Source organism: Pithys albifrons, chromosome 3 (assembly GCF_047495875.1).
Source record: "Pithys albifrons albifrons isolate INPA30051 chromosome 3, PitAlb_v1, whole genome shotgun sequence".
Classification (NCBI taxonomy): Eukaryota; Metazoa; Chordata; class Aves; order Passeriformes; family Thamnophilidae; genus Pithys; species Pithys albifrons.
The window spans coordinates 48263093-48282737 of record NC_092460.1 but is presented as its reverse complement, the minus strand read 5'-3'; the positions used below and the strand labels follow the sequence as shown (position 1 = coordinate 48282737).

General features: G+C 40.9%; 1 protein-coding gene across 12 annotated transcripts in view; it reads left to right on the top strand.

Annotated features, from left to right (window-relative positions):
• RBFOX2 (RNA binding fox-1 homolog 2) overlaps window positions 1-19645 on the top strand; it is a 175154-nt gene that overhangs the window by 128612 nt on the left and 26897 nt on the right. For all 12 annotated transcript variants that reach the window (XM_071551675.1, XM_071551676.1, XM_071551679.1 and 9 more), the window contains 2 exons: window positions 8553-8606; window positions 17834-17926. In XM_071551675.1, the coding sequence (XP_071407776.1) occupies window positions 8553-8606; window positions 17834-17926 (147 nt within the window). The remainder of the gene's footprint in view (window positions 1-8552; window positions 8607-17833; window positions 17927-19645) is intronic.

Genomic DNA, 19645 nt, shown 5'->3' with positions numbered 1-19645 from the left:
AGAGCTATGAACTATCTATTCATATGTTGATCCGAGATAAAAATAGTTTTGGAAAGTTTTTAAAAAAACCCATTAAAATCTGAAGAAATGTGTTAGTATCTATTCAGCATGACTTAGTATTTGTCTGCAAAGATGTGTATTGCAGTTTTGTGTATTTTGACAAGAGTGTGCAAGGCAATACCGATGTAATTAAGCACTGCTCAAACCAATTGAATTTGTCCAATTGACCAGTTTTTAAGAAAAATCGTACTTATCTCAGGCACAACACACATAAAAGGGATTAAAAACCTCTTTAATGATGGATAATAAAAAAGTAGTAGTTATTGGGGAGACATCTGTGATTAAGAGTAGTGTCAGTTTCCCTGGAGATCTGTTTCTGTCTCTGTTCTGTTCAGTATCTGTATCAAGCCATGGAGACAGTACTATTAAAGCCTTGCCAGTAAGGTTTGCAGTTAAAATACTTGAGGGGGAGGAAAGAGAAAGATAAGATTACTGTTAGTGCCTGGTTAACTGATGATATATGCGACAAAAACGTGTTTGATGCAGCTCAGTGCAGAGCACTGACTATGTGGGAAATGGTCTGTGCTCATAGGATGGAAAGCTTTGGAAAGCTTTCTTTGGAAAATACGGATTTGGAAGAGTACTAGTGATGGTTGAGGATAGTTGCTTTAATAAGGCAAAGGTTGAAGGATGGATGTGATCTTGCCTATGTTCAAAGTTGAAAAGACTTGTGGCTATATGATTTTACTCAGTTCTGAGATCAGTTTAAGACCAAAAAAAAATAACCTAGGGTTTGAAAGATGAGTGATTTTTTAACTGTGTAAGGTGTTAGATTATTTATAAAAAAGAGAGGTTGGGAGATGACACATCTGTTCTATATGGGTGCTTATGTATGGATGATACCTACTAACAGTTTTAGATCTTGTTTATGGTCATAATAAGATTTTCCACTTGGAAGCTGAGATTTAACACAATTACCCTTGAAGTAAGAGAAAAGTTCATAATCATTTAGGATAAGTTAAACAATGAAACAACTTACCAGAAAGAAGAAGACTTGCTAGCAGTCTTAAAAACAAATTAGCTACTCTTTTTAAAATCTTAATGTCCATTTTCTGAGGGACATTCTTTGGCTAGTGTGCGCAAAGACTCTGACATGATGGTAGTAGTCTCCTTAACTGCTGGTCGGCTGTCCCCTCCCTTTCTGGACTGTGTACGCAGAAGAAAAGCTCGTGTTTCCCTCAATATATTTCTAGTCCTTTCAGCTTTGTGCTGTGGTAGTGTCTATGCTTGCACGTTATGGCTGACAGCTTCAGCCCTTCCCTCTCATGCTTCAAGAAGCAGTTCTTCTCCCAGTATAATAAAATTGGCTGAGGTAGTCTGGTCATTTCTGGACTTGAGAGTCAGATGGACTTGGGAGTGTTTTGGTGAAGATGGAGACCAGGTTGGACAGCCTGCAAGATAAGGATGCTTCTGTTCTCAAGACGAATCTTGAATTTCCTCCACAGAAACAAGCAAAGTGGATTGTTTTGTCATTTATACAGGTGTCTGTGCACTAAATCTTTCTTATCTGTTTTGAGACCAACAGTGTGAGGAGTCAGAATTGATGTTTTTCAGAATGTACACTTAAGCAAAGAGCATTTCACCACAGTAAGATTAAAAAAAAGGACTATGTTGATGATGCTTGCAGATGAAGGTGGCTTAGCCATCATACAAGGTGTGAATTTTCTCAGGCGTTAGTTTCAGATGGAGACGCTTTTTTTAAAACATGCTCACTCCATGACTGCTACTAGTAGACTTAAGTTGTTTCTAGTGGGGAGCGTAATCAGCCCCGTTGATAAAGGGATTTTGTGCATTACCAGCTACAGCAGTAATAACCCATAGATTTTTTCTGTAAAGGTGACTATTCTGTACATTTAATAACTTTCAATTAATGAAGTTATTAATAACATAATTTATCACAGGTGACAGAATGGTAGCTACTTTTTGTTTGGTTTTTTTTTTACTTTGGATGTGAGTGCAGGTAGTCTTATTATTTTCCTTCTCTAGGCATAATTCATATCTCTGCTGTGAGGCTCTTTATGATGAAAGTTTGTGGTAGACCACTGCTTTGTATGACCCGAGTAATGCAGCTCTGCAAGTCGGATATTTTTGGAAGCTCTTGTAGCCCTCGGATCTTGGCCTCTGAGGAAACATTTTGTCACTTTGCACTTCCTAAAATAACTCAGTGGATATAATTTCTCATCCAAGTTCATTCTGGTGTCAAGAGTGCAAAACACCTCCATAAGCCTATATCGTTTGAGGCTAAAGCAATAACAAGTTAGACTACAGCTCTTTGTCACCAAGAATTTGGTAGAATTTTAAATCAGTGTTTACCAGGAAATAAATTTAAATTTGCAAGTAATTCATGATACACAAGTATTGGTAATGATAGAAAACTACTCATTAGGTGTTAAGGTATATAGGTAAATAATACTACAGGCACTGAGGCTGAAATACAGCAGTAGGAAAGTTGCTGAAAGGAACTCTACTTTCAGAGTGGGTTGAATTAGACTGGACATCTGAAGGAAGAAACCCTGTCTTCTGGATATCAAGATGTATTTTAGATTTTCCTAAAATCTAGATCTCCTAGTATTACTGGCCACCAATTGCATGTAACAAGTTTGATATGGCAGTACTGGAGAATGAATATTCTGACAGTGCCCTGTGTGATTTGTTTCCAAGCTCTTTCTGTGATGAGAGTGAGCTTCAGCCCTGTCACGGGGCAGGACTTTGTTCCTTCTGATGTTGGTTAGCGTTCTAACAAGCACTGCTGATTATACTGACGTGTTTCACTTGTATGTTTTCTGATACCACCTTTCACAAAGGACTTATGTACTCAGTGTTTCTTGAACTCAGTGCTTTGGCTGCACAGCCACGACGGGGAGCACAGCACTCCTGTGCAGGGGTGCTTGTCACTGCAGCTGCCAGTAGCTCTTGTAGTGTCAGTCTTGCTCTGCAAAAGCTCTCTGCTACAGAGCCTTCTGTCCTGACCCTCTGGTGGAAGGCAGCAATGACTGGATCATAGATTTGTCCAAGATTTAGGTTTTCATGTGAGTTCCTAGGACAGTCTGCAGCGAGACTGGGCTGAATGTCATTTAGTAAACAGTGCTGTGCTGTAGCTGGATTTAATTGCGTAGAAGATCTGGGTAAAATTACATGGTGTTATCTTTATTAACCCAGTTTCATAGGGATTCAGTCTACATACTGAGTCCTCTCAAGCTGATTTTTAAATGTATGCTGCTTTTGTGGCCATGAGTCCGAGTACCTTTGCTGTGACAGTAGTACCAGGTTATATTGCAGGCACACCTCTGGGGAATGGCAGCAGGGAGGAACAAAGAGTTTGAAGCATAAACCTGGAAGCTGGACTGATGTTAAGGTCTCTGGATGGTACCCACCAGTATTGTTCATTCCCATCTCACTGTTTCATGTGAAAATCTTTTATTTGTGAGTTAGAGCATAAGAAATGACTGAGAAACTGTGTTCCTCATCACTTTTCTTTTCCTGTGGGGTATCTGTGGTCTGTAAATCCTGTTAGAAATCTCTGCTCTTTGTGTGGCTTCCTGTTAAAGTCTGGTTTCCTAGAAAATGTGTGTTTTCCTGGGCAAAAGGTCAACCCTAATAAGGGCTGCTTGGTGATTGCTTATTATCTGTTCAGTTGGTAAACTGTGGTAATGCTTTGGTCTATAAATGTTCAATGCTTCCATCTTCCTGTCAGCAAAACATACTGGTGTAGCTTGTCTGAACAGGGTTGGCCCCACTGTTTGAAGAGATATGACTCAGCTTTGTGTGAGGAAGTTTGTGTACTGATAAGAGCGTAGCTCTGGTGGACCCCATGCTGCCATAACTGAGCACTGACTAATACAGGCTATGATGGAGCCAGCTGTGCTCAGTTGAAAATAAATCCCATGGAACTGGGAGCTAGGGAAAGGACACTCCACAGCACAGACCTATTCTGCTTATGAAATATTCTTACTCATGTACTTAAAGCCTGAGGACCTAAATGGTTTCCTGCACAGGAGGTTGGTTTCCTGGCTGTTTTGAATTTTGGCCATCTTTAAGAATGGACTGTGTAACACTTTAAAGGTTTAAATAGCTGGACTCTACATGAATTTTGTAAGGCTAGCGAAGCTGCTTGGGCATACAGAGTTCTCTTGTAGGGATGCAAGGTTGTCACATAGTATCCTGCATTACCTTTTGTTGTTCCATGATTTCCAGAGAATTTGCCTTGTACTCCCCGTTGTTTTTATCTATAGGATTAAGTTATTTGTCTAGCACATTTGGAGCTGATTTTGAAAGCTCTAGACAGGGAGAGGAGGCAGGGCCAGCTGGAACAGAGCATACAGAAGGGGCCCTGCCACGCTGTCAGTGCCTTGGAAGGCAAAAGGTGTCTGGTGCCAGATCTCTCAAATTTATTATATTTAATGTAACTATGGCCTCAGCTGGAAAAATCTGTTGGCTTCATGTCATCTGGGTGGAAAGAAACACACAGCATGAATACACCTTTCCTTGCACAATGCCCTTGCATCTGTGGTAAGGTAGATGCTCAAATAAGAAAACACATTCTGGTCATAACTCGTGTCTATCTTTATGCCTCTTAAAAACTGGTACTTCCAACACTCCCTGCTATTGTTGTAGGGAAGCTGATTCTCATTCACCTGCTTTACAGAAAAATAACTAAGAGCTTGTCAAGGTCATTCCAGGGAAGGGACCACTACAATAAAGCAAGATGCTACAGCTCCTATGCTGTGGCATAACTGCGTGTGTGTGTGTGTGTGTGTGTGCGCACACGCGTGCGCGTGTGTGTCTTTTCATCATGTGTCATATGCATGAGCAGTTCATGGAGGTGGCTTCTTGCAGGACTTGATACATGGTGGGGAATGCTGCCTTCTCAGTCACACAGCAAGCTTTGTAACTCATGGTGGGGAGCATTTGAGATAGGTGGTCCTGCAATGCCTTCTCCAGAGGCTGTGTGGTGTGCTAAGTAGTAGTTCTTGGTAATCACTGAATGAGCCAATGAAGTCTGTGAACACAGTGATTCATGTCTGCAGGGTTAGAGATTGGAGTGTTAGTCCTCATGGATGACTTAAGCATGGAACTTGTTTTATTTGGCCAGACCCTCTGTCTGTTGGAAAATACAAACATGCCTGTATACATGATTTAAAAAAATTATCATGGAGGGCACTTGGTGTTGACCCTTGTATTTAGACAGCCTAGCATTTTCCATACAAAAATTGTGACCTTTCACTAAGGAGCTCTTAAAACTTCCATTGTTTGCAGTAGACTGTTGACATTAGGTAGGCGAAACACCGTTGGAGAACAAAGTGCCTTTTTATTTTCCGCTAAATTAGATTCAACTTTGAAGGAGATATAAACTGTTAAAATGAACTATTTCTTTTTTTTCCCTAGTTCCATTCTTCAGAAAAATTTTGGCATGCTACCAAAACAAAGTGCTTCCAGTGCTGGATATGCTGTAGCTGTTGCAGCAGTGAGGACAAGAGGTGTGGTGTCAGGAGCTGTCAGAGCAGCTGTGGCAACGGCTGTAGCAGAGCCTTGAAGAGCCCAGGGCACATCCTCCTGCCTTACTGTCATGCTGCTTTCTTCCAGGGAATTTCATGGAGCAGGAAGCCCCTCCCCAGCAAACCTCAGTTCTGCAGTTAGCCCCTGTTGTGTCTGCTCTTCTCTCTCAAAGAGATCCTTCCCTCTTGCCTCTTCAAACACCCACAGCTCCTAAGCAGAAAAGAGATTGGGGCAGTTTGCAATGGTGGATGTAGCTCATTGCAGTAGATGTCAAGCCTGTGCTCGCTGCAGCCACAGGATTTAGTGATCTTAATTCGGTCATGCAGGAAATTATGTGCCTCCATCATCTGCTAGGCAAGTAGGCGACTGTGCCACCTCTCATAGATCTGGGTCAGACCATTTGCATTCAGTGTTACTGCCAGCGTTTTGTCAGCCGTGAGAAGTTAAGCACACAGGACAGGACAGGATTTCGTGTTGGTGTGGAAACCCTGCGCGTGGAGCTCAGCTGAGCCGGGCTGGCAGGCGGCACTGGCAGTACTACCGGAGGATCCAGGCCCAGCTGGGTGTGCAGAAAGGGAAGATGGCATGGCATAATTGTGCACCAGAAGCTGCACAGTTTGTTCTCTTTCAGGGTGATTGTAGTGAGGCAGAAAATGGTGATTTTTTTGATGGCTTTAAAGATTGTGAAAATAATTTTGGCACTTCCATTTATTGAGAGGCTGACTGTTTCAGTGTGTGTGTGGCAAGGCTAGGCAGGTGAGCTGATCTGGCAGGGGACAGATCCTGCTCTCAGGCAGAGTGGGCTGCTTTCTGCTGCCGTTTGCTTCTTAGAGCCCTAATGCTCACCTGACCCTTTAAACCACTTCAGATGAGTCAATTGTCAAAATCTTTTTATATAGTCATTTTGTTGGGTTTTCACAGGATCATTGAGCTGTACCAGTTTACCCACAGGTGAGAATGAAAACTGAGGCCAGCTGTAGGAGGCTGGTAAGACCAGACAGGGGAGCAGGGACAGCCCTTCTGCAGCCGCGAGCTGTTAGGTTGGTTCAGCCTATGTCATGTAAGGATGCTGGAATAGGCTACCAAGAAGCAATCATGACTGATTTCTTTCATGGCAGTGCCCAAGCCATATGCAACAAAGACAATAAAAAGCAATCAGCGGTTAATCTCCTTTATTGACAAGCCCACACCAAGTGTGGGATAGAAATAGAAAGTGTATTTTCTAGCTGTGATTGGCACAGCCACAGTCACAAGAAGATCCAGCATCAAGCCTAAGCTATTGAGATGCTGAGGTTTTAAGGAAGATGCATGTTTACATTAGCATTATTCAAACTTTGTGTAACATGGGCGATTGTGAATTCAATTGTTCTTGGGATGAATAGAAGATCAAGTATTGTCCTTAAACAATAGAACAGTAAAACCAACATCTGTGAACCAAGATCTCGTTTATAAGAATGGAGAATGGAAGCAGACAGAAACTATAGCTAAAATTTTTGGAAGTGTTTGCTTGCAAACAGTTGTGGAATACGTGTTGAAGGAACTTCGTAGCTTTTTATTGCTTTACATATTCAGAGCTTTTCCTCAACCATCATGACTGACTTGCTGTTCTAAGTGTTCCATGCTTTGAAATCTGGCCACAAGCCTTTCAAGCAGGACATCCACAAAATGAGTGTTATACCCATTTGACTCGGATTGCAAATGGTAATTAAAAAAAAAAAAAGCAAATATTATATTCAAAGCAACAGGCAAAAAGGGAGAGCATCCCAGTGTCTCGAGGCTGTGTTCCTCATCTTTTTTAACTGTGAAACCATCCTTTATTTTCTTTCTGACCCTTCATTTACTATGAAACTTAAATATTTTGCAAGTAGTGAGATCAAAACCATGTTGTTGGAAGCTTTCCCAAATAATGGGGTGGGGAAAACGCTCAGATGTAGTCTTTGAGCACACTATGTCTCTCTAGAATGAAGACTGCTCCATATACATGGCTCCTGGAAATGGCATCTAGTCCTGTCTTTCTAGAGAGCAGACCTCCAGGTTGGAAATACTTGACACTTCTGGAGGACAGAGCACTGTGGGCCTCTGTAGAAGTGGTGATGCTTTTACCTCTAGGTTAGTGGTTTGAGTCTGGCCACTTTGATAGAAATATTTTAATATGTTCCAAGCAAGGTGAAAGATGTAATCTATACATGGTTCCACAGAGGTGGTAAATTTCCTTTCTACCCGGTAACTCATGTTTTCCATTTTGTGTTCTGTGCTAAGTAGGGAGGTCTTTGGAACACATTGATACAGTCTAGAGCTCTCCTTGGGGTCTCCAGGCTGAGTCAGAGGTCAGAATTCTATCACATGTGATAAACTTGAATATGTCATCAACAGCCTACTGTATGTCACAGGTTGAAGTTGAATTATCTTTTTCTGAAAAACAAACCGTTGGGAGTTTGCAGTTTTTGTGGTTTCTGAACTGGCATCCATTCTTTTGAAGGCTTGGAGTTTTGGAAAATAAAGGGGAGGAGTGGAGATTGAGAGTTTGGAATCTTCGAGGTTGCCATGTTATGTTTCTATGCCTTCCAGAGAAAAATCACTGTTAGGTTTCTCTTCATAGTAGTCACTTCAGGAGGAAGCTGAAGTGCTGAATTACAGGGGGAGAAGTGTTGTTAGATGTCTGAGATGAAATCATATAACCATGTCTTAGATGAAATAGTAGAATGAGGGAAGAAAGAATTGTTTAGGTTAAAAGGATGCCTCAAATCCCCAAAACTCTCCTGGAGATTATTTTTCTTCCTTTAGACTTTTGAGAGAAAACCTGAGGCTTGTGACCAAAGAGGATCTGTGTGTCTTAACCCAAGAGAACTGGATGACATCACTGGGATTTTATTACTTTGCCTGTATTCTAGAAATGAAAATACTCTTAACTCCCTTCTTGTGGTAAGCCAGCTCCACAAAGGTAGAAAAAAATGGATTGTCAAAAATAATTTTTTTCTCCCCTTGTCTCTCTACAGCAATTCGGCAAAATTCTTGATGTAGAGATAATCTTTAATGAGCGTGGCTCGAAGGTAAGTCCTGTTTCTGTACCCGCTTCTCTTGTTTTGATTGCAGAGTAAAAGGCAGTTCATTGCCTAGAGAATATATTCTGTAGAGATCAGCAGGAATTAGTGTGATGGGGGAAGGGAAAAGCTATTTTGGGGTCTGTCTCCTGTCCCTCTGACTTGAGACTCTGAGCATGGTCAGTTCTGGGCAGCATGTACAAATGCTCCTAGACACTCCTGTCTGTAACGTGGGATCAGGTTCCCCAGCCTTTTGAACAAACAGGGAGTCATTCAATTGAGCCTTCATACCAAGCTGTTCCCATTGCACTAGCAATGACTGCCCTGTGGGGAAAGCAGAATAAGCTGAAGCAGCTTTTGTGATGGAGACTGTAAGAAAAAAGGCTACCTCACCCTTGCCCCCCATTTCATTGTCTTATAATTCTTCTGTAGAAAAACTGTCACATCTCATATATGAAAGGATTTTATTTACTCTGTTTTGCAGACTTACTTGGTGCTTCTGAGATACTGACCTTTCATGTCTGAGATATTTGATGCTTAATATAAGCATTCTCATTCCACTTGCCCTGCCCCTTGTGGACCTCCCCCACAGAATTTGCACTTGACACACCTATTTTCATCTTATAGATATTTTAAGAGGGAAGTTTTGTTGAGGTTTAATGGTAATTTATTTCTCTGGAGATGAGATTTCAAATGTTGCTCAGGTCAGCTGCAGAGATATTCAGTGATCTCTGTCCTAATTGGCAATTGGTTCTCATCACGTAACCAGTATCACCACAATGACAAATTGATGTGATTCTCTCTCTGCCCAGGAGGTTCAGCACTGGAATAGCAGGGAGTTTTGCAGGTCAGGAGCGAGGTGCATTGCCAAAGCTCTATGGGGGAAGCTTGCACAGTGCATGTCTATACTCTGCTTGACTTAATCAATGCTAAGATTCCCATTTTCAATTAAAACAAAATTTCCCTCCTCCCCACACACACGTGTGTGCACATGTGTGCATGCACACAAGAGATTTTGAAGTTGCAATTCAGCTAAGCAGTTTCAGTTTACAGTCTATGCCTTTTGCTTGGATTTGAGGTTCACAGTCTTCATGGTGGCCTCTTTGCTTCAACATGTATTCTGGGGTATGTTCATATTCAGAGCCCTCTGCAAATTTCCACTCATGTTGCCCAAGATGCATTCCGAAATTCTTCAGTTTCTGTATTAGCTGGAAACCAGAAAGCCAATGATTTGTGTACAAAAGAAATGAGCATTAGCCCTTTCCCCATCCTTTGTGCTTAATACCATGGTTTTCTTTTGTTTTGATTTTTAGCAAGACAGTCTGAACAAGCAAATGTCTGTATGATTAGTTAGAAAGTTTTACTTCCATGCATGGATAAAAATCTATATGCCTTACTAAAACAATCAGCTGTGCTGAGTTTGTAAATATTTATTCTGCTCTCTGCTGTTCTTTTGGTATTTTTAAAGGCCAGAGTTATCTGTGAATTACTCTTGATTTTAGTCAATTTTGTTTGGTTTTGGGAATAGCCTCTGGCCTGTCTCAAATCCCTGCTTGTTTGGATGTTATTGTGAAGGAAAGAACTCAAGTAACTGATCTGGCAAAGTGGTGAGCTCTATCCTTCATACCCCACTGCCTGTGCCTTCCAGAGCAGTGTTTTTCTCTCCACACATGAACTTCACTCTCTCCCTCCCCTCGTTACAGCCCTGTGTATTAAACGCCCACAGCTGCCCTTTCTCTTCTAGGCAACATTGGCATTGAAGACTTTTCTGTGAAGACTTCATTTATTAATATGAAAAGTACCTTCTTGTGCAGTTGCTAAAGCCCAAGGCTTCTGGTTTTCAGTTAAAACAAAAATTACTACTGAAGAGTTCCTTGAAAAATTTTATCCTGAGCCCTTCATAAATATTTGAAAAAAGAAAAAAAAAAGCAGAGATGTTCTTCCAGTCCTTGACCATGCAGTTTTCTACTGCTTTTTTGTCATCTTACAACAAAAAGCAGTTACAAAACTGGTAGCCTGTATTGAGGGATGGGGCAGAATCTGAACAGAATGGGAAAACAGCCAAAGAGTTATTTCATGGTATCTCTGCATCCTTCTCTATCCAAAATAATTTATGTTTTAAAAGGAATGTGAGATTCTTCCTGCTTAGCATGAAAATGGGAGGCCCCAGTGTTTGAGTGGGGTGTAGCTGCACGAAGCACCTGGTGTTCACGTAATAATGGAAAAACAACAGTTTGGTGATCTGATGGTGAAGCAAAGGAAATGGATCTTTCTGGAAGCCACTCACTCACTCTTGGGTTCTTGCTCCACCTTAGGAAAAACAAAATCTGAATGCATTTTCCTGCCCTGTGGTTTCCATTCTAATCTAATGATATGAAACCTCTCTCTCTTCTTCTCCTCCTCTCTCTTGGGAATCCGAAAGCAGATGCTCCTGCTGCCTGCCTTGTGCTGTGTTCTCAATGCTCCCTTCCCTTCCCTGGGTTCCTAAGGGCTATAGAGTTTTGTGTATATGTTTTGTAAATATTTAAAAGGTACAATGGTGAATCCCAAACTGCCCTGGGTTTGCCCCCACCCAGAGTACAATGGGGTTGAGCAGCACTTTGTCCCTGCTGAGGTGTGGCAGGAGAACTCTGCTGGGATTACTCCAGTGCTGGTCAGTAGAGGAGGGACTGGAGGAAGTGTGTTCCTTTTGAATCCACCTGAGATGAGCAGGCAGTTTTCTTCGACTGGGGGAACTGTATCAAACTGACTGCATCTTCAGGATCTCTGTGTACTTAGGAACTTTGGTGACCAAAGAGAGAGCAGCATGTGTCCAGCTCAGCCACCTCGCACCTCAGATTCTTTCAGAATTGTTATTGGTTGACTTTCTATATCACAGCAGAGTAGGAGGCACTTATTAATTAGTTTTGCTCATTGTTCTTTCAAAGCAATGTGAATTCTTGTTTTGTAACTCAGTTCCTTCCTAGATTCAGTCGGTTCAGTAGGATTATATGGGCCCTGGTAGACTTCACACTTACACTGCTTTGCTGTGTATAAGAGAGAAGATACAATTGTTAATCATCCCTTGAATTTCATTTTGGTTTATTCTTGTTTAATAGAATGACATCAGTTTTCCCTTGATCTGTTTGGGTTTTTTTGCTTGCTTCCAGGAAACTTGCTGTTTGTTTCATTTATCCTGTTTACCATTACATTTCTAGTTCTGACTATTATAAGTGCCTTTAAATAGCATTCTGCCCATGGTTGCAGTTTGCCATGCAGTTCACTGAACTGTGAATAAAACACCTCCAGAGGAAGTCGAGAGGATTCCTGCTCCTTTTGTTAGTGGAGATGCATTCTCTAGATGCATATTTTGTGACTGTTGTGCTGAACTGAACAAGTGGACATATTTGCAGAATTAATGCAGTCTGCTTGTGTAATGAGTACTCTGTGGCATTCATAAAGCTGTAGGGGAAGGGAATCCAAGTTCTTGGCTCATCAGCTGTGTACCGTGTGGCATTCCAAGATGTGCCCTCAATGACATTCAGAGACCAAGAGTGCGTAAGCACGCAGCAAAATCTTGGCTGAATAGGGAGCTTTTCTTTTTTGTAGCTTTTTAAATTGTAAGAGTTCATGTTAGTGCAGATGAGCTCATGGTTTCAGGATACTGTAAGTTTATGTCCCTCACTGCTTTCCACTTGGGAGATTCAGATCTCCAAGTTCTTGTATAGAACCGAAGTGACTAGAAGTGCTTCATATTTAATTAAAAAATTAGTTGTATAGTAGGTTAGATCTTGTTTTCGTAAAGAAATTGCATCTGTTGGTGTTTGGATTTATGCAAGTAAACCTGTGCTAGCAAGAAACTCGTGCAGGAAGCTGTGTGGTTTTTTATGTTTGCAGTTAACTGTAGGTTAAGAAAAGAATATGAATACAGGTTTTGATAATGAAGCCTTAAAGAAGACTCTGTGTTTGCATGTGCATTTATTTATCTTTAAATGGATTACATGCTTTGAGTTGAGCCACTCCTCTTCTGGGCCTAGTTTCCCCTCAGTGGAAAGCCCCTTATATAAAATGAATTAGAGGTCTCGTTTGCATTTTAATTCTACTTTTATGTTTTTTGTTCAGATTTCATCAGTTGAGCCAGAAATACAGATTGTGTTATTAACACAAAGAGGCTTAAAAACAAATTAAGTACAAATCAAGTACTACTAAACTACTTTCTCGGGACACCAAATCCCTGTAGAATGCCAGTGGCATGAGGGAGACACAATGGGTGTTCCTTTATCCTGCTTCACTGAAGTAGTTTTATGCCTTGAAGTCTTCAATACTAAACTAATGAGTTAAATTAGTCCATACACTGAACTCGTCTGTTTAAACTTGAATTTCAGGCTGAAGATGTTTTAATAGTATAAACTAATTTACTGCTTCTGTGAGAGCACCTTCCCGGTAGTGCTTGTTTCACTTGTGTGGGGAACTGAATCCAGGGTGCTAAGTTAGCAAAATACTGATGCAGCAGAGAGAGAGAGAGAGATTGAGAAATAAGGTTGTCTTCAGCCAGTTTAGTCTGTTGAGCTCAGAGACCACACAGAGAGATCCATGATGGATTGAAGGGAGGAGAAGCAGCACAGAACTTGGGATGACGTGGGCCATGAAGCCCCTGCCCTGAGCTGGCTGTGGCTGCTCTGAAGCTCTAGGCTCTCCCTGCACAGCAGTGCTGGCCAGGCTCCTGCTGCTCACTGCTGGTCTCTGCCCCCAACTCCGTTCCACAGCCGAGATCGGCAGTGGAGCAACACGAGCCAGACTGTGAAAATGATAGAGCTTAAAAATAGCCCTGCAGGTTTTTTTTTGAAGATACATTTGCCTTTCTTTTAGTCATATTAATTCCTGCATCTTACTCACCAGACCGCACAGGTGCACGGATGGGGGCTTTACATGTATGTGCTTTAATGCACTCAAGGGGCAGCACAGGGCAGGGAGGAGCTGGAAGGGCTGCTGAAATGGTGGCAGTTTGGTTTACATCAATTCTCTCACCAATTTGAAGGGTGTGTTTGCATGTGTGACTTCAGTAACATGTTTCCTGGATTTTGGGCTGTGTTGCTGTCGGTGCATTCAGTCCTGCTCATCTCAGGTGGATTACAGCTGAAACCCTCCTAGTCTTTTCAAATGTCTTCCAAACAGGTAGCCTACACTGCTGCCTCTTTGGCTATTTTTTTCAGACTTCTAAAAGTTTGTTTATTATGGAAATAAGGAAAAAACAAAGCAAAAACTTGGTTAAAACCAAGCACAGCAGCAGATAACAGCAAGGCTGGTTGCTGGCTGCGTGCTCCAGTGGTACAAGGCAAAGATGCTGCTGCTGAGGTGACTGGTCTAAACTCCATGACAAAGGGTTAACAGTGCATGGATTTCAAGGGGCTCTGTTTAGTTTTCTTTGGTTTTATTTTTTTTATTTTCCTTTATTTTATTTTTGTTGTTGTTTTTGTTTAATTTCTGTGTTCTGGCCACACCCAGGAGAACCGTCTGCTTTTGATTTCTCCCTTTACGGTTACATGGTAAATTTTCTTTCTCATTCTTCAGAGATGGAAACGTTCAAATACTATATATACATTTATTTTTTTTTCCACTGCTCATCATGTTGCTTGTTATTTATTGCAGAGTCTGAGGCCAGACTAAAAGGGTGGCAGTTACTCGGTCTCTTCAGGCCCTTTCAATAAACCTTTGGGTAAAAAGGGGTTAGTCTGGTACTGCAAATTACTCAGTAGTCCTAAAAATGTTGTTGGAGTTTAGTATTTGCTGGGTTGTACTTATTTGCTGCATGGGAAATGTTCTTGGCAGTTGCTGGTGGGAAGTTGTTGTTGAAAATTTCAGCCTTGTTATCATAACAGCATTTTTAAACCCAAGCTACTTATATAATCTAAATTTTAGAAACTCTAAGGTTTTTTTTATCTAGGATCTTCCCTTCTTCTGGCTCCCTACCTACTGTTGTGGAGCAACACAGTACTTGCTATAAAGCTAAGCTAGTAAATATTGGATACCTGCCATCCTTTTTTTCCTTATTTCTTTTTTTTTCAAGGTCAAGGCAACCTTGAGGAGGAAAACTGAGAATTGTTTGTTGTATATGTATTTAGTTACAAATTAATCCCTATTCTTTACAGGTCATCTGTGAGAAGGAATAAAACATATATGTACATGCTTTTTTCTCTCCCACATCAAAAATATGTGTGTGTGTATATATATATATATGTAATTGATAGTTTTTTAACTTTGAAGTAACAAAAATGTCAAGCGTGGCTCACCGGGTTTTGCTGATGAAAATTTGAATGTCTAAGAGATGCATTAATATGACAAACCAAAAGGGCACAAATACTGAAGCTGCTATTGTCAACTATGTAAAGCATTAATTCAACATTGGCATTAAATGATTCTCAACAAAGAGAGTTGCACAGGCTAAGGAATGATCTGTCAATATAATATGGTCAATTAGTTATGTTATTCTGAATCAGATTAATTGTGGTTTAATTCACATTGTTAATTATATTCCTATAGTCTGCATGTGGATTGTATGTTACCTTGAGTTAACTTAATAAAAATACTGAAAATTCCTACTCAGTTTAAAGATAATTAATGATAATGCAGTTTTTTAAAATCCCATACAGACTTCACTAATTGCAAGCAGATGTGAATTAAAATAGTCTTAGCTTGGTTCTAGCCTGCACAGATTAATGTGTAAAAAATTACCTTCCATCTGCACTTCAGCTTTCAGTTCACATCATCACTGAAGACATAAATTTCATTCGGTCTCCACAGGATTGTCTAGAACAAACAGAAATTTTAATGTGAAAAGAGAAAAGGAAATAGAGATTCATGTTGCAGTCCTTACCACTCCCCTCCCCCAGCCTTTAGAAGATGCTTTTTCCCTATTATACAGAACCAGAGGGAAAGGTGTTGCTCCATTTCTTAGGCTTGACTTTCACTGTAGGGGTTCTTTGAAACAGGCACAATACCCTATTCCTTTATAATCAGCTTTGCTATTATACCCCCCACACCTCCTTTGGTTCTCTGTGACATATTTCAGAGTTATACACAGTTGAGCTGTTTTATTAGCCCCTGTGTCTTGTAGCTCTGATTTTAATTCATTTAAACAGAAAACTACTATGCTGTTCTGAAAAAGACATCAGTCTGTTACTTATATAGCTCTTTATTTATAGCTGGAGAAATGAAATTATCTGAAGCTGTAGATTATTAGGTTGGAGACCAAAGGAGCACTGTTGTTGATCTCAACATTGCAGTACTTCGCTAAGTTCTTTTATTACTGTTGTTCAAGGGCTGAGGGGAGTTTAACAAAAAAAAGTTAAAAAAAAGCGCCAAACAAAAAAACCAAACAACCAAAAAAAACCCAAACAAAAAATTCCAAACAAACAAAAAAGCAAAACCTCACAACCCTGCATTTTACACATATATAACAGTTTTGTGTTGGAAACCTAGCTGTGGATTATAAAAGCCAGCTTGCCAAGAGGCTTGGGCCATTTAAGATTAGTATTGTAAAGGTCTTTAAAAAGCACTAGAGGAATAATGGCTTGCTTGTTTCATTGCTAACAATGCTTAGAAACCAAGCTACTGTCTGGTTTTTGGGGAGTCCAGTCCATACATATGGACCCCAAGGGGCATGGAGGAGGCCAGATGGCTCACATGCCATTCCCTGCCAGGCATAGCTGTAGATCCCTCTCATCACCTCACTCTTCAGTTAATGTTGGGAGTTTCCATTGCATCAAATGTAAGCTTTGCCGTTCTGCTCCTGAGGATATCAAAGCCAGCAGAGATTAAACCAGTACATTAAACTAGGATTTGCTTTATACCAAGCCACAGGAGCCAATTACTGCTGTTCTTAAAACACCCCTAAAAGCAGAATGCAGCAACATTTTTTGTGTGTGTCTTCTCTCTGTAATGACATGAAGAGTATCTCATCACAGTTGCCTGTAGTAAGATGCCTTTTGTTACTAGTTAAAATCCTAATTTACTTAGTCATGTTGGCGCCCTTTTAATGTCAGTGCACTTATCTCTGTGGAAGGAGGCATGGCCTCTTACCCTGCCCTGCTATGCGACTGCATGAGTTGGCAGCAGCATGAGCATGCAGGACAGGCGTGTCATGTGTGTCTTCATAGATGCAGTAGACCTAAAGCAACATTTTGGCAGTCCTTGAGCCTTTATAGTTGTACCAAACAGGACATATCCATTTTTCTGAAGTTTCCTGGTCTAACCAGGCAGAAATGTGTTGCTATCCACAGCACAGAGGTTGCCAGCTCAGAACAAAGCCAAGTAAGATGGGTACTGGTGGGGAGGCAGGTAGCAGTGGATCAGCAGCGTCAGACGGAACCTACCTTGACCAACATATCAGTATTTAGGTGTTTAGATTTACAGTTAAGTCCAACACAGTACTCAGAGATAGGAAAATTTTGACACTACAGTATGTGACATTCTAAACCTTCTCATTAAGTAATGTTTATTTGATGGCACCACCTAGAAGCCCTGCACACTTTCAGGGTCCGTTGTGTCATTAGGGAAGTTACAGGCTTAAGAGTAGACATGAGCTGTGCCCTGAAGAGCTTACAAGGGATGCTTTAGAAAGAGCCCTTCCTCTCAACAGTGTTCTAAGGTAGGTAATGATTATTGTCTCCATTTTACAGGTGGGAAGAGCAAAGTTCAGTGTTTGATTTGCCCAAATCTTCACAGACTTCTTGGTGCCAGGCATGAACTCAGATTGCTTCTTGCTCTTGTAGCAGTTTCTGAAGAGAACAAAGCGCTGTGCAGTGTTGATGTCCTGTAGTGTGTCTGGGGTGGGTGGGGGTCCAGCAAAGCGTGTGCATTAGCAGAGGGGAGAGAAGCTCTACTTGGGCTTGACCAGCTTGCTGATGTTGGAGCAGGGTTTAGTGTATTGAAACAAACAAACAAAAAACAAAACAAAATGAAAAATTGTCTCGAGTAACTTTGTACTTCTTTTTTGGTCTGGCCTCAATTGCTTTTATGTTTTCTTTTTTTTTTTTAATTACTCTTATTATTCTTATGATTATGGTTCTTTTTTTACCGAATTTAATTTCTTTCATTTATGGAACATGCATGAACCAACAATGTGACTCTAGGAGGTTATTGCTGAGTTGTGCTGATGTTGATTTCATACTGTGATATTTTTTCTCTATATACCTAGAGATCAGTATTTCAATATATAACGATGTGCATGTTTTCCCCCCTTCTCCCGCTGCATGCAGGGATTCGGGTTCGTAACTTTCGAGAATAGTGCTGATGCAGACAGGGCCAGGGAGAAATTACACGGCACCGTGGTAGAGGGCCGTAAAATCGAGGTGCATGTCTTCAGTAATTCAATTTCTTCTTTATATTTATTCTTTTGATTTCTTTTTGTGTCTTGCCTCACTTATTTCACATTTGGATCCCAGTCTTGTGTGTGCGTGTGTGTTTGTGTCTGTGTCCTTCACCTCCCTGCACTGAAATGTACAGAAGTTTACACCCTTTACGGAGTATTTTTATTGTTGTTTTGGGTATTTTTTCTTTTCTTTCTTATTTTATTAAGTTTTATTCCTACCCACTCCAAATTTTTGCCCTTCTGCTGTCTTGATTTTTCCTTTGCTTCAGTTTGCGAGGCTCCGATTTCCTGTTACCAGGCCTGAATAAAACTAACTGAAAGAGTACTGTCCAACTTTTAACTCTGTGTCCAAAAAAGAAAGCAGGGGGCCAGCCAGTATCCTCTCTTTCCTCTGAGGCCAGTTCTCCTCCATGCAAGTGTGAGATGATGCCTGTGGTGGGAAGGGGTGGGGAGACATGGGTGCAGAAGCCCTGAGTGGGCTGTGCTGTAAACACCGCTGGTTTCTTGACCTGGCCATGATCAAAAGAAGGTTTGGTGAAAGCTGATTAAAGTTTCTAGCTCTCGCCACAGGGGAGGGAAGGGTTAATGTTGGCTGGCCAACATGGCCTTATGTTGGGCATGCCTGGTGTTGACCAGTTTGGTGTTCCACTGTGTTGAAGGCTAACTGGCATCATCCCTCTCTCCCTCTTTCTTTAAAAAAAAAAAATTAAAAAAAAAACAATAAAAAAACCACAAACCAAAAAGTACAAATATTGAAACAAAAAAAGCCGCCGTTTTTGAGTAAGATGTCTGCATATTTTGCTTTTTTTTTGTTTTGTTTTTTTATTTCCCTTTCTGATGGTTTAGCGTTTAGGGCCCTTCACTTGACTCACTCTTTCCATGGTAACTATACACAATGCTGGCGATGGTACGAGTTGGCGGTAAGTGAAACAAAAGCGCTAGAGAAGAAGCTTTTTTCTTTTTCTTTTTTTTTTTAAATTTTTCTTAAAATTACAAAAAAAATTAAGAAAGAAAAATCCATCTGCCATCTCACATTAACACTACGAAATGTGATTTGACTTGTTGTCCCCACCCACCTCCTTCCCCCTTCTCCCCCTTTTATTTTCAATGCTGTTGAGTAATGCCGCCTGGACTTTGGATGTACATATTGTTTTGTAGCAGTCTGAGCTGTTTGATTACTGACTTCATGGTGATTTCCCCTTGCACATCTTACTCAGAGTTACTGAACTCCAGTTTGGCTGGTTTTTATTAATGCACCCATTTCCTTTCCTCTCTCTTCTGCCCCTTCTTTCTGCTGCTTTTTCTATCTGAGACCTGTTTGTAGCTGTTACCGTTTGTTTTCTCTCTTTTTCTTTCTCACCCCTCCCCAGTTTATTTCTTTACTAAGTTAAATGCAGCTGTTGGTCTCTTTGCTGACTGGTGGTTTCTGATTGGTTCTGGCAATTTTTCCTTTAAGTGCTTGTGTTGCACTTTGCTGTAGCAGCTGATTTCAGGCACTCGCTCCATCTAAATGATTGTCTGTGAGACCCTATCCCCTCACTCCTCCCTTCCCCACCCTCTGAATCAATTGTGGTGGTTTCTTTTCCTTTCTTTTTTTTTATCTGTGTGTGTTTAACTGCATGCTCTCAGTCTCATCATTGTTGTTTCCCATTCTTTCTTTTTAAATGTGTAATGTTTCTATTGTTTTGGGGCTGAAACA